We start from the raw sequence: 12,183 nt of genomic DNA, 5'->3' as shown, positions 1-12,183 counted from the left end.
CTGGTAAGTCTTTATAAAACGTTTTTTTTTTTACCTACCATTTTTCCACTTCCTATGATATGGACAAATTTAATGGAGTATTTGCTTCTATGAGGAAAGAATAAATAAAATGCACACAGTTAACAAGTAACATTATTTATTTTAATAAATTCTAGAAAATTTGTTTCTAAAATAAGCTTTTGGAATTTCATTAACAACAGTACTTTCAAAGATTACCTCCATTGTACTTATCAACTAGGCAGCTTTTCAAACGAATAAAAAAACCGCACGATCCTTAAAAGTAAGACAATAGAGAATAAATAAAATTCCCTGAGATAACAATAAACGAAACATTTAAATTAATAGTAAGCAAGGAAACACAAAACATAAATAATGTTACAAAAAATAAATAGTAGAGATAGTACCTACTTAAACTACGATTACAAAAATCTATGAAACAACTAATTAAAACTTTATTTTTCTAAAAACAAAGCAGCCATCCATTAACTACGTGAAGATTTATCACACTATTTTGGAAAATACTTCCCGAAAACTGAAAGCTGTCGAATATATATTGAAAATGTTTAATCTAAACTGATCTAGACAGTTGTGCTTCGTAATATTGGCGATCGATTAAAAGATTAAAAAAGGATTATTGCTTAGCACTACATGTTTCCATGATGGTAGAAAATCGGGTTTTTAAAGGTTAAATGCAAAACTAGTTAAAAAACAATTTTGAAAAAAATTTTTTATAGTGTGTATACCTATAAGTATAAGATTGTATTTTCCTGTAAGAGATTCAAAGTCAAGCAGTTGTAACATTTTTTTTCCTTATTATTATTATTATTATTACTATGATAAAAACTTCCCCTCCCTTTCCGATAATTTCTGCCAATAATTACAGAATGCTTGAAGCTAGGCTTGAAGACACCTAAAAATACAGGGTATCCCAAAAGTACGGAAACCCCGGAAAAACATTTCATACAAAAGTGTCACAATTTGATGACTTTGAATTTGGCCTTGCCCTTGACCTTGAAGGTCAATGCAAGGTCAAGGTAATTTTTCAAATGGAAACCCATACTTTTTATCACGTCATTGGAAAATTTTACGTCCGAATATGACTTTGACCATGACCTTGAGACCATGGTCAAGGTCAAATAAGGTTTTTGATAGATACCGCCTGGAAACCGCAGAATGATTCGGAAGTAAAGGGATATACGGAAGAACGTTTCATACAAAGGTTTCTGGATTTTTTCCGGGTTATTCAAAAAATAAAGGTCATGAAATCATATTCAGAACCAAAATTTTCCGCTGTTTCTAACACCACAATAAAGAATATGGGTTACCCTCACAAAGATTGACCCCTACCTTGAAATAACCATGATCTCAAGGTCATGGTCAGAGCCATATTAGGACGTAAAATTTTCCGCTTTTTTCAATGGCATGATAAAAAGTAGGGGTTCTCATTTGAAAAAATTACCTTGACCTTGAAATTGCCTTCAAGGTTAGGCCAAGGTCAAATTTAAGGTCATCATTGAATAACCCAAAAAAATCCTGAAACTTTTGTATGAAACGTTTTTTCATATAGTCTTTCCGAGTTATTCTGGAGTTTCGATACTTTTGGGATACCCTGTTTTGTAAGTTCATTGAAAAATGTTCAAAACACAGAAACTGTAACCTAAAGCTAAGAAATAAATATTTATAACCTAAAATACTAATAGAAAAATACTTTGAGACGTGAAGACTAGAAGAAAGGCACAAAAATAAGACGCAAAGTACGGCAAGCGAGAAAGAGTGACTTAAATTCAAAGTTAAGAGGGCTCTGTAGGAAATAGCCAACCAGCGATACATTTTTATAGATTTTATTACATAGTTTGTCGAAATATGAATTAATGCACAAATAACAGACTTTCCTCCATTTTAACGCAGATTTTTTATAAAATGGAGTTGGTTTGTAACTCAAATTATTTTTTGGTGTTAAGAAATTTGTAATTTTGTACAAGCGGCATCGTAAATTACAAATTTCTTTGCACCAAAAAGTTATTTGAACTAAGTCCATTTTATAGAAAATCTGCCTTAAAATGGGGGAAAGTCTGTTATTTGTGCATTAATTCATATTTAGACAAATGGTGTAATAAAATCTATACAAATGTATCGCTGGTTGGCTATTTGCTACAGAGCCCTCTTAATGGCAAAGCAATGAAGAAAGATTACAGAAAGTTAGCAAAATGGGTTTCCTAGGCGTTTCAAGCTGAATAAAATCCAAAATATTTTAATCGTTTACTAAATAAGTCACGGAAAAACTGTTCCTAGTTCTGTTGATTTTCGAAAGGGAACAACCAAGTATGAACATCTTTCCTGACTGCTTTGCCCACTAACAAATAAGTGCAAATTACTCCCCAAAAAAAAGTATTCCCGCGCAAGCTCACGTCATTCCCGTCGGGTTCGACGAATCAAACGCACCCCGGATAACACTAGAACAACTTTTAAAACGTACAAACAACATTTTTATTGAAATCGGCAATACAGTATAAAAAATTCAAACGGAGGGCGTCGGCTTGACGGCCTTGCCCTCGATCACTTCTTTCAGGACGTTTCGGAACGAATTCAACGCGGCGGACAAAGACAACTTCAAGCCTTTGCTGACGGGCAACAGGGGGAAATCCGGCACTACAGCGTCAGTCTCACCACAGAATTTATTCAGACGATCGCACAGGCTCCTCCCGTTTTTAGCGAAGTGCGAGAAAATCTCCCCTTTGAATACCTCGGGCGGGGACAGCAGCATTTCCGTCATCGACTGCACTAGTTTCAGGATGACGAGCTCGTTGTAAGTCCGGGAGTTCTCGTAGCCCTGCTGGGTGTCGGTTTGTTTCTCGTACCCCGCCTCGTTGTAGTACGGCTCGGACACTAAGATAAGTCCCTGAATTGACACGATCAGTTGGAGGAGGGTGCTCTTCGGGCCCCAGACTTCCGTCCCGCGACCCATCCACGTTCCCAGCAGCGACACGCACACTTTACCCTCGACGTACAGGTTCGGGTTCAAACGCTCGGTGCTGTAGCTTATGTAGTGCACCAGAGGGGGCGAACGGGGGTAGTCCGGACTCAATTGGATGTCGAAGAGGAACAACCCGTCCTCGTACGGCGTTTTCGAGGGACCTTGGATCATGACCGATAACAGATCGATCCTGTTTCCGTAGGAGCGCACCCAGACACCCGGAGGGAGGGACTCCTTCAGCAGCTTGTACTCTTTCTGCACTGCTTTGAGGAAACGTTGCAAGTCCGTCGGTTCGAACTTGCCGGAATAGAAATGGTGCATCACCGGAGCTTCTTCGATGATCGTGTAGGGTTCGTTTTCGATTTCGCCCATTTTATCGTTAAATTTGGGCCGAAGCGGGCTCAAAGCGGAAAACGACTCGTCTGGTGTCGTCGGACAGCTAGGGAGGGGCGTCGAACTTGCTGGGGTGGCGACGTTTTCCGAAGCTTTCGTCAGCACAGACAAGGCCTGGGTGCCCCCGATCCGGCTTATGATTTCGGCGTAAGCCAGGTCCATGCGCATTTTCAGCATGGAAAGTAACTCGACGCAGAGGTTGTCCTGGGACATGTAAGTCACTTCGGTACTGTCGGGAGTCAGAGGTGTCGTCGGGACTGAAAAAACAAACAAACGTAAGTAACGGAAGACCGTTTGGAGTTTTAGCATCCTACCCGTGGCTTCCTTACTTCCTTCTTTCTTCTCGATCTGAGCGTTTATCCTATTTTCCAACTTGATCATCTTGTTGATGTTCTCTTTCTCGGCCAGTTTGATTTTCGAGATGGACGGACACAGATTATCGCCGGAGAACAGCCTACCCCTGAGCTCCACCCCCAGGGTCTTAGCCTTCTCCTTGGCGTTCATCAATAAGGTCTGGAAATGTTTGCTTTTCAGGCTGAAGAAAGACGTTCCGAGGAGTTTGTCTAAGTAACTGGAGTTCTCGTACACCAGAAGCAGATCTTTCAGAAACTAATGGGGAAAGTTTAGCTCAAAATATTAAATGATTACCACCCATATATATCGATAACTATTAGATTGTAAAACAAGATTCTTTTATAATAATTTTATATAATTTTTCCACTTCAAAAAATCCAATTTGGATATCCTGAGAAAAAATAAACCAAAAGAACCAATTCCTATTTCCAACTATTATCGAATTTCATGCCAATGTATAAATAAAAAATGGCCAAAAAATAATTGCATATGTTTTATTAAATAAATATAAACTATATGCAATTATTTAATATATTTCCTTAATTTAACTAAGTTTATAAAAGTCTATAAAACTCTCAAAGTTAGGCTATCAACATCATTTTTGCTGTTACATTTTGATTACTTCAAATAGCTATAACTTTGTTAACTTAAATGGAACACCCTGTATTTTTTTACTGTCGTGCAGATTAAGATTTCCTTTCAAGCCATATAAGCATTGTTACGGTTGTCGTTACTACTTTTAGAGATGTTTGCAATTTTCTATTTTTTGGGCAGTTTTTCTCGTATCATAGCTGTTGTCAAGTTGGCCATGGCCATAAACACTCCAAAAACAATTGATATAACATGACATTTGTCACGTTAGTTGTCAAATTATTGTTGTGTCTGAATAGTTTTTGCTGAAAATTTAAATAAAATTGCCTGGGGATCGTTTAAATTATACTAATGAGGATTATTTTGTTTTTTATTTATGGAAAACGTGACAAAGTAATTTCAAGAACATGTGAAGAATTTGCTAAACCATAACCATAGACACTCCAAAAACAATTGAAATAACTTTACATTTGTCAAGTTAGTTGTCAAATTATCGTTGTGTCTGAATAGTTTTTGCTGAAAATTGAAATAAAATTGCCTGGGGATCGTTTAAATTATACTAATGCGGATTATTTTAATTTGTTTTTTATTTATTTAAATTGCGACAAAATAATTTCAAGAACGTGAAGAATTTGCTGCTTTTTTTTATGCAATGATATATAGGGTGTCCCATTTAAAATAACGAAGTTGGTGTCGACTTCCGGTAGAACTGGAAGTGCTTGGAGAGTTATAAATATTTTAGTCGTGTTCGCCCCAGGGACACTGCCATGTTGCCAAATTTTCAAATTTTTCGGAGCAGTACTTTCCTAGATATCGATCACCCTGTATGTATACTAGGATGGGTAAAAAAAAATCGACAATTTTTTTTTTTACTTTGTACTCTGAAAAATAGGTTGCTAGACACCTCTAGAAAATTCTCTCCAAATATGAGCTCTTAATCTTAATAGGAAGGTCCTCCGCTTTACAGTTTTCCATTTTTTCCTCAGTATTAGAAAAAAAAATTCATAACTCTCTATCAACTGTTCGTTAAAAATATCTCTCCTCATATACTTATAGGAAATTGAACGCTCTACAAAAAAGGTCTCTTACAATGTTTTTGTAAACCTCACCGTTTAAAAGATATTAAAGGTTGAAGTTTGATTATTTTAAGACAAATTTCTGTTTTGCTTATGAATTTTATATCTCGTTAACAAAAAATCATTATGAAATGCGCAATTCACAGTTTTGTAGGAAATTAACTGCTCTACAAAAATGGTCTCTTATGATTAGTCGATTAAATAAAGCGTTTAAAAGATATTCATCGTCAAACTTCAATGCACGCCAATTTTAACAGTTTTTGATTAATAATAATTCGAAAAATTTCAATTTAGTTTATGAGTTTTAGGGAAATTTATACAAATTTGAGTTTCTATGAACAGAGAAATGTTTAAACTATTTTTCTAGTTTTTTTTTTAGTCGTAAGCATGTTTGGTTACATCGAAAAAAAATTAGTGCATTATTTCTGACTGAGAGTCAATGATTCATTAAATCTTGAAAAAATAACGTTTTTGTTAGAAATTTATTATGAAAAGTATGAATCTTAAAGAAAAAAAATGTTCAATTTGTTATTAAAAAGTTTTTTTTTTAATTATAAAGCGTGTTATAAAATTTCAAACATTTTGGTTTTGTGCTGATTTTTTTTTTAACTTTTTTGTAATTTTAACCATTGAGTATGATAGCGAAGAATTTTTTTGACTGCATTAGGAGCTTCACTAGAAACTCAAATTTGAATAAATTTCCCTGAAACAAACTAAATTGAAATTTTCCAAATTATTAATCAAAAACTGTTAAAATTGGCGTGCATTGAAGTTTGACGATGAATATCTTTTAAACGCTTTATTTAATCGACTAATCATAAGAGACCATTTTTGTAGAGCAGTTAATTTCCTACAACACCATGAATTGTGCATTTCATAATGATTTTTTGTTAACAAGTTATAAAATTCATAAGCAAAACAGAAATTTTTCTTAAAATAATCAAATTTCAACCTTTAATATCTTTTAAACGGTGAGGTTTACGAAAAAATTGTAAGAGACCTTTTTTGTAGAGCGTTCAATTTCCTATAAGTATATGAGGAGAGATATTTTTAACAAACAGTTGATAGATTATTTTTTTTTTTTTCTAATACTGAGGAAAAAATGGAAAACTGTAAAGCGGAGGACTTTCCTATTAAAATTAAGAGCTCATATTTGGAGAGAATTTTCTAGAGGTGTCTAGCAACCTATTTTTCAGAGTACAAAGTAAAAAAAAATTGCCGATTTTTTTTTACCCACCCTAATGTATACAGAGTGGTCCAGTTTCTGATGCGGAAACTTCAGACCAATAGAAATTCAAAAAATAATATGAGTTTGCTATATCGGGTGTTTCATAGTTGACATTTACATCGTGTATGTTAAGTGTTTTTGATTTTTTTACTTGAAAACGTCGAGTCGTACAGAAAAATCGAAATAGAGCTTTTTTCTTCCAAATAGAATGAAGAATCCAAAACAGATTTTTATTTTATGAAAAAGCAGTGGCATAGTAATTTTTTCTTTAGAAATAAGTATCCAGTAACGTGGCAAAACTACAAATAATGTTTTTCATTGCAAAACGTGGTCCCCCGATGGTAGTTAACGTCTGCAAAATTTCATTGACATATCTTTACCCGTTTGGCAACAATTAATAAATTTGATTTTTTTAAATCAATCTTGAACACCTTGTAATTTCTTAACGAAGCATTTCCCGAGTATAGTTTACGTAGCACTCATATTATTTTTTGAATCTCTATCGGTTCTCGAAGTTTCCGCATTGTAAACTGGACCACCCTGTATATTCTTTATTTTAAGGATTTAATTCAAAAAGACACTTTGGCTGATTTTCTTTTGTCACTTACGCCCGATTGCAAAATTATCTACAATATAGAATTTCCATAAAATTTTTTGCTTTTAAATTTCATATTTTAAAAAGTCGTAATTTTATGTATCATTGTTTACTGTTTTAATCTTCTAAACACAACAATACAGTTGGTTTTCGATTTAAACTTCATTTTACATAAGAAATATATGGGCTACTTCCCGTAAACAGGAAACGTTTTAAAACTTATTTCTAACTCCAAGGCAAAATAAGTGTGACGTGATGTCAAGCATAAATCGTTGATAACCCAAGTAGCAACGATAAAAATCAAATTATTTTTAACTTACTGAAAAGTTCTCAGTTATCGTGTGCTGTTTAAAAGCCTCTTTCAAGTAGATGATCCTGTTGCGAACGAAGTCCAACCTCGCCGCCATGTTCTGCAAGACGGTTTCATCCGACAAGTCTCCAGCGTAAGACTCTATACTCTCCGTTTCCCACGAAACACAAGCCGCGTCCTCGTCGCTCGATTCCTCGTCGGAAAAGTCGTATTCAGCCGTTTCCGGGATGAGCTCGATGTCCTGCGGCCAGCAGTTGTCCTCGTTGCCGTCAAGCCATTGAACTTTCACGTATCCCTGAAAGGAATTATTTCGATATTAAACGGTCTTTCTATTCATGACTTTCGAAGGGACGAAGCGATAGGGTGTTTGATGTTTTGTCACTGAATACTATTCTGTAGTGAAAAGTAACGTAAGCGGTACACGCAATTTTTAATTTTAATTAAATAAACCAATGGCCCACGTTTCATCAATTTATGTCAAAAGTCCTTAGAGATACTTCAGAAAATGTGATTTTTTTTCTAGTTCCGACACATTGTATCAGAAAAACCAAGCGAACTACAACCCACTTTTTGCTTAAAATAATGTGTTCTATCACCTGGTGAAGTTTTGGTATTAAAACGTTAACCACTCTGTATATATCTTTTTTTATGCTTATATTTTTGATCATATGGCCAAAGCAGTGGGTTTTCCACTGAATGTTCATGTTGTGAAGGTATTTTGTTTTTTTTTATACTGGGTGATTTCACTTTAAATACAGAAACTGCAAGAATATATTAATTGCCAAAAAATATGTAGAGTTTGCTCTATAAACTTTTTTCCTGGGAGATGTGTTATTCAAGACACAGGGTGTTAAAATTTACAAAAAAAAATATATTTTCCGTCATATCCTGACAATGCCTATGGTGCCGCCTCATTTTCCTAAGAAAAAAATACACTGGCGGTGTTTTTGTTTGTTTCCTGGTATTTTTTAATAGATATTTTTTAGAAGATATTTGGACTTGTTCTTACATTTTATTTAATTCTTCTAATAAGTTAAGCCTTTTATTTGATGAAATTTTAACCATGCTACTAAAGCAGCCACCAACTTTGCCCAAGAAAAGAATACGCCACAAGCGGTTCTTAGTGGAAATCATTTTATTTTTGGAAAAAAATGTCAAACCAAATAATAAAATAGTATTAGCAAATAGGTGGAGGAAATAATTAAGTAACGAGTCCTACAACAATTGTTTAAAATGAAGTCCTTTCGCATCGATACACATTTGACATCTTCTAATCATGCTATTTATAGAGGAACTTATCATGACATGATTTTCCCCGAGGAGATTACAATTTTCCTCTATTCTTTCCTACAATTCGACTCGTGTTCATAAGCCCAAGAAGGATTGCAGTTTCTTCTAAGCTAACTCTTTTCGAAAGTTGCGGAACCGTTTTTTTGTATTCTGTGTACAACGGGCTTGTTCGCCATTTTTTAAAATTTCGTTTCATAAAAGAATTTCATCTAAAAATGGCAAAAATGCAAATTTCACAAATACTTTAAAATGTAATTTTCAAGATTATTTATTAAAAAAAAATTTTGACTTCAAACAAGCACAGGCCCCTTACTTGCACCGTTTTACATACGTTTTGAACATTTTTGCTCCCATATACGTATCCCATTATAGAGCAAACTCTTCTCATTTGTTGGCAATTTATTCCTGCAGTTTCTGTATTTAAAGTGAAAAAACCCTGATAGTGCACTTTTTGCCAATTTTTATCACTTTATTAATCCCAATATCACACGAGTTTTATACAGGGTGTTTTTAAATGAAGTAGCAAAAATTGTACCCGTGAATGTAGATCCAAAAATAAGAGGATTGAAGTTAAAAATACCTTATATGAAAGTTGCACACCTGAGGCGATATACCCTCTTAAACCCAGTTTTATTTAACTCTATGTATTTTACCTATTAAGTATCATTTACTAACGTTTTTGTGATAAAAATTTCACTTGCACTGTTTGGGTTTTACCTGTGAAGTATTTACTCTCCAAATAAATAAATAAATAAATTCAAAAATAAATAAACGATCACAGGATGGTTACAAAAATATGACTGCTGAAATTTTCGAGAAAAATGATTACTTCTAAACTCACCTCTATGCAGCTGTCGATAACTTTGCCCATTTTATCGTCTTGGGCCGGTTTGGACTTAACTATACTACCGGGACGGAAAACGAACTTGGAATGCTTCTTTAAGTCGTAGACACTCATCTCGTTCTTTGTCAGTTCGGTGGGTAACTTCTCGTTTTCCGAATAAGTAAACCACTTCACCTAAAAAAATTAAAACGTATTAAATAAATTCGTCCGATTCATAGAAATTACGGTTTTCCGTGTTCCCACGACTTACGCAGGCGGTTCTTTCTAAATAATTGACATTTTGGACGACTCCGTATTTTTCTGTGCATTCTCCCTTAATCGTATCACTAGTAACCCACTCGCCGGGGAAAAATTCGTGATCATCTAACGAAATGGAATAATACAGCTGCGTAGACGGTATATCTTTCTCTTCGCTGCCGTCTTGCCACACCACTGTGATTTTAGACTCTACACAGATCACCTGAAACCAACAAATAAGTTCCGACGCCTCGAAACACTCAAAAAACTGACCTCGATGGGTAAAGTATGCCCGGGAACGAGTTCACGGGGCTTGGGCGGATAGTGTCTCTTCTTAGACGACTTCGATATCGATGTGTTCTGCGAAGACGAGCTGCCGTTGTCGTCAGACTCCTCCCCTTCCTCGGTCCACCATTCGTCTTCCTCAGACTCGATGCAGGCGTAGAGCAGGGACGAACTGCGAATTTTAGGCACTCTAGGTGCGCTGAAAATGTAGGATAATAATTTGTATAACCCGAAAACTCCAGTTTCTTACGTTTTGGTGTTACAGCTAACGATGTGTCTCACTTTTTGGGTGTCGGGTCTGTAAGAAACGGACAGTTTTCGAATCCAGTCTTTTTTCTTTATCAGAACGTCGCACGCGCTCAGTTTCAGCAATCTACGCTCTGCCAATTCTAGACAGGTATCGCTTGGATGTTCCAGAACTTTCAACCTAAAAAAATGTCACATACTTCATCTCGTAAAATTTTTCAATCACTTACTTTTTTATATCGTCCTGCGAAATTTCAGTTATGTGAGAATATCCTGTAGTATTGTTGTACCAGGCTATTTCAATGAGGATGTCTTCTACGTTTTGAACGGTAAACCTTTGCCTTGCCTGGATATTTCTTTTCATGGCTTTAGACTTCTTCACCCAGTGAGGTTGTTCAAAATTGCTTGGAATACATATCTTGGAATAAAAAAATCTTTTATGAGTGTATAAAATTATTATCAAAGCAAGATAAGTTTTTGTCCAACTTTTTTAAATATAAAGCAAGACCTTAGTGGAAATCTAGTTAGAAATACACATACCAGTTCTTGTCCTGGATAAAATGCATCAAAAGATATCCTATTTCTCTTCGACAACCAGTAGTCATCTAAATCATGATTGATACTAGTCAGAACGTCAACTACAGATCCGCATTTCGACTGCATGGAAATCATCTGTTCTATAGCCTAGAAATAGAAAATAGTAACAAAATTAACACGACTGCATCATCCTACTCACTTCAATTCGTCCAAATTTACTTCCTAAACACACAGCGTCGTCCACATCGTAAGGTCTAACACTGTGAAGTCTGTCGCTGTAGACGTGTTCGATAACTTTGTCCGTACCCACAATTTGCACGGTTGCAAGCTGTTTGGTTTCCTTACAGTACCCCCTTTGTGTTTCCTTGCCTTTCTCCAATCGCCGCACGATATCACCTGGTATGACACTCCTGTTCATCAACCTTACTTTGCTTTGTCTCCATACTTGTTCTCTAGAATTATTGCTCCACAACACTCGAATCTGGCCTTTCTGTAGAGCGTGGTACTCGTCCACGTCCGAAGATGCCTCGTAACTATCAATAACAACACCGAAAATGATTCTTTTGTGCTTGTCGAATCTATACACGATATCGTTTGAGTAGAATTCCTTAACTTTGTCAGTATTATTAGACATTTTCTTAAGTTATGTTTTTGAAGGTTTCTTACGGTTCACTATGATTTTGAGTAGTTCTGTGACGGAATGTGTAATGTGGCAATGGCCAATGTGATAGGTTTTTTTGACGTTTTGAAGCGCATGACAGGTTGTAAACAAAAAAACTGTCAAAAAAAGGTTCGCCAGGTCAAGAGCGGTCCTTGACACGAAATACGTCTGGGGGTATTTCTGGTTGCCTGAGAAACATTTATATCGATGTAAATTAAATATAATAATCATAGATTACAGTGGTAATAATACCAAAATATTTCTAAAAACCATACCACTATTTGGTATGATTCCACAATGTGTGGAAAATATTCAATTAATATAAAACTTGACCAAGCTCGTAAACTAAAGTAAATAATTTTGAATTCTAATTTATGCAACACAATATACAATATGTCTGTAAAAGGAACAGTATAACCTGGAATAATGGTTAAACGTATTGATTTAAAACTAAAAAAAATAATTACATACAATTCAATATATCCTGTATTGAGTAAATAAAATATTCAGCCGGTACTTAAACAACAAACGAAGAAGCACTCAATATTTTTTGTTAAAGTGA

The 12,183-nt window shown here is 35.1% G+C and overlaps 1 protein-coding gene across 1 annotated transcript; it reads right to left on the bottom strand.

Annotated features, from left to right (window-relative positions):
• Positions 1 to 2,141: 2,141 nt before the first annotated feature.
• On the bottom strand, positions 2,142 to 11,702 carry LOC108907080 ((E3-independent) E2 ubiquitin-conjugating enzyme UBE2O). Its single transcript, XM_018710597.1, has 10 exons — positions 11,160 to 11,702; positions 10,964 to 11,107; positions 10,654 to 10,841; positions 10,428 to 10,604; positions 10,166 to 10,376; positions 9,906 to 10,115; positions 9,653 to 9,829; positions 7,532 to 7,816; positions 3,682 to 3,976; positions 2,142 to 3,624 (listed from the first exon to the last, which is right to left on the bottom strand). The coding sequence occupies exons 1-10, from the start codon at positions 11,592 to 11,594 to the stop codon at positions 2,519 to 2,521; spliced, it is 3,228 nt and encodes a 1,075-aa protein (XP_018566113.1). The 5' UTR covers positions 11,595 to 11,702; the 3' UTR covers positions 2,142 to 2,518.
• Between the last annotated feature and the right edge of the window lie 481 nt (positions 11,703 to 12,183).

The sequence above is a fragment of the Anoplophora glabripennis genome, unplaced genomic scaffold, assembly GCF_000390285.2.
Source record: "Anoplophora glabripennis isolate ALB-LARVAE unplaced genomic scaffold, Agla_2.0 scaffold227, whole genome shotgun sequence".
Taxonomy (NCBI): domain Eukaryota; kingdom Metazoa; phylum Arthropoda; class Insecta; order Coleoptera; family Cerambycidae; genus Anoplophora; species Anoplophora glabripennis.
This window is presented reverse-complemented; position numbering and strand designations above follow the sequence as displayed.

Coding starts and splice junctions, on each gene's coding strand:
- LOC108907080 (XM_018710597.1), bottom strand. CDS start 11,594: ATGTCTAATAATACTGACAAAGTTAAGGAATTCTACTCAAACGATATC. Junction 10,605..10,653: donor TCGCAGGACGATATAAAAAA/GTAAGTGATTGA, acceptor ACATTTTTTTAG/GTTGAAAGTTCTGGAACATC. Junction 3,977..7,531: donor CGATAACTGAGAACTTTTCA/GTAAGTTAAAAA, acceptor TTTCCCCATTAG/TTTCTGAAAGATCTGCTTCT.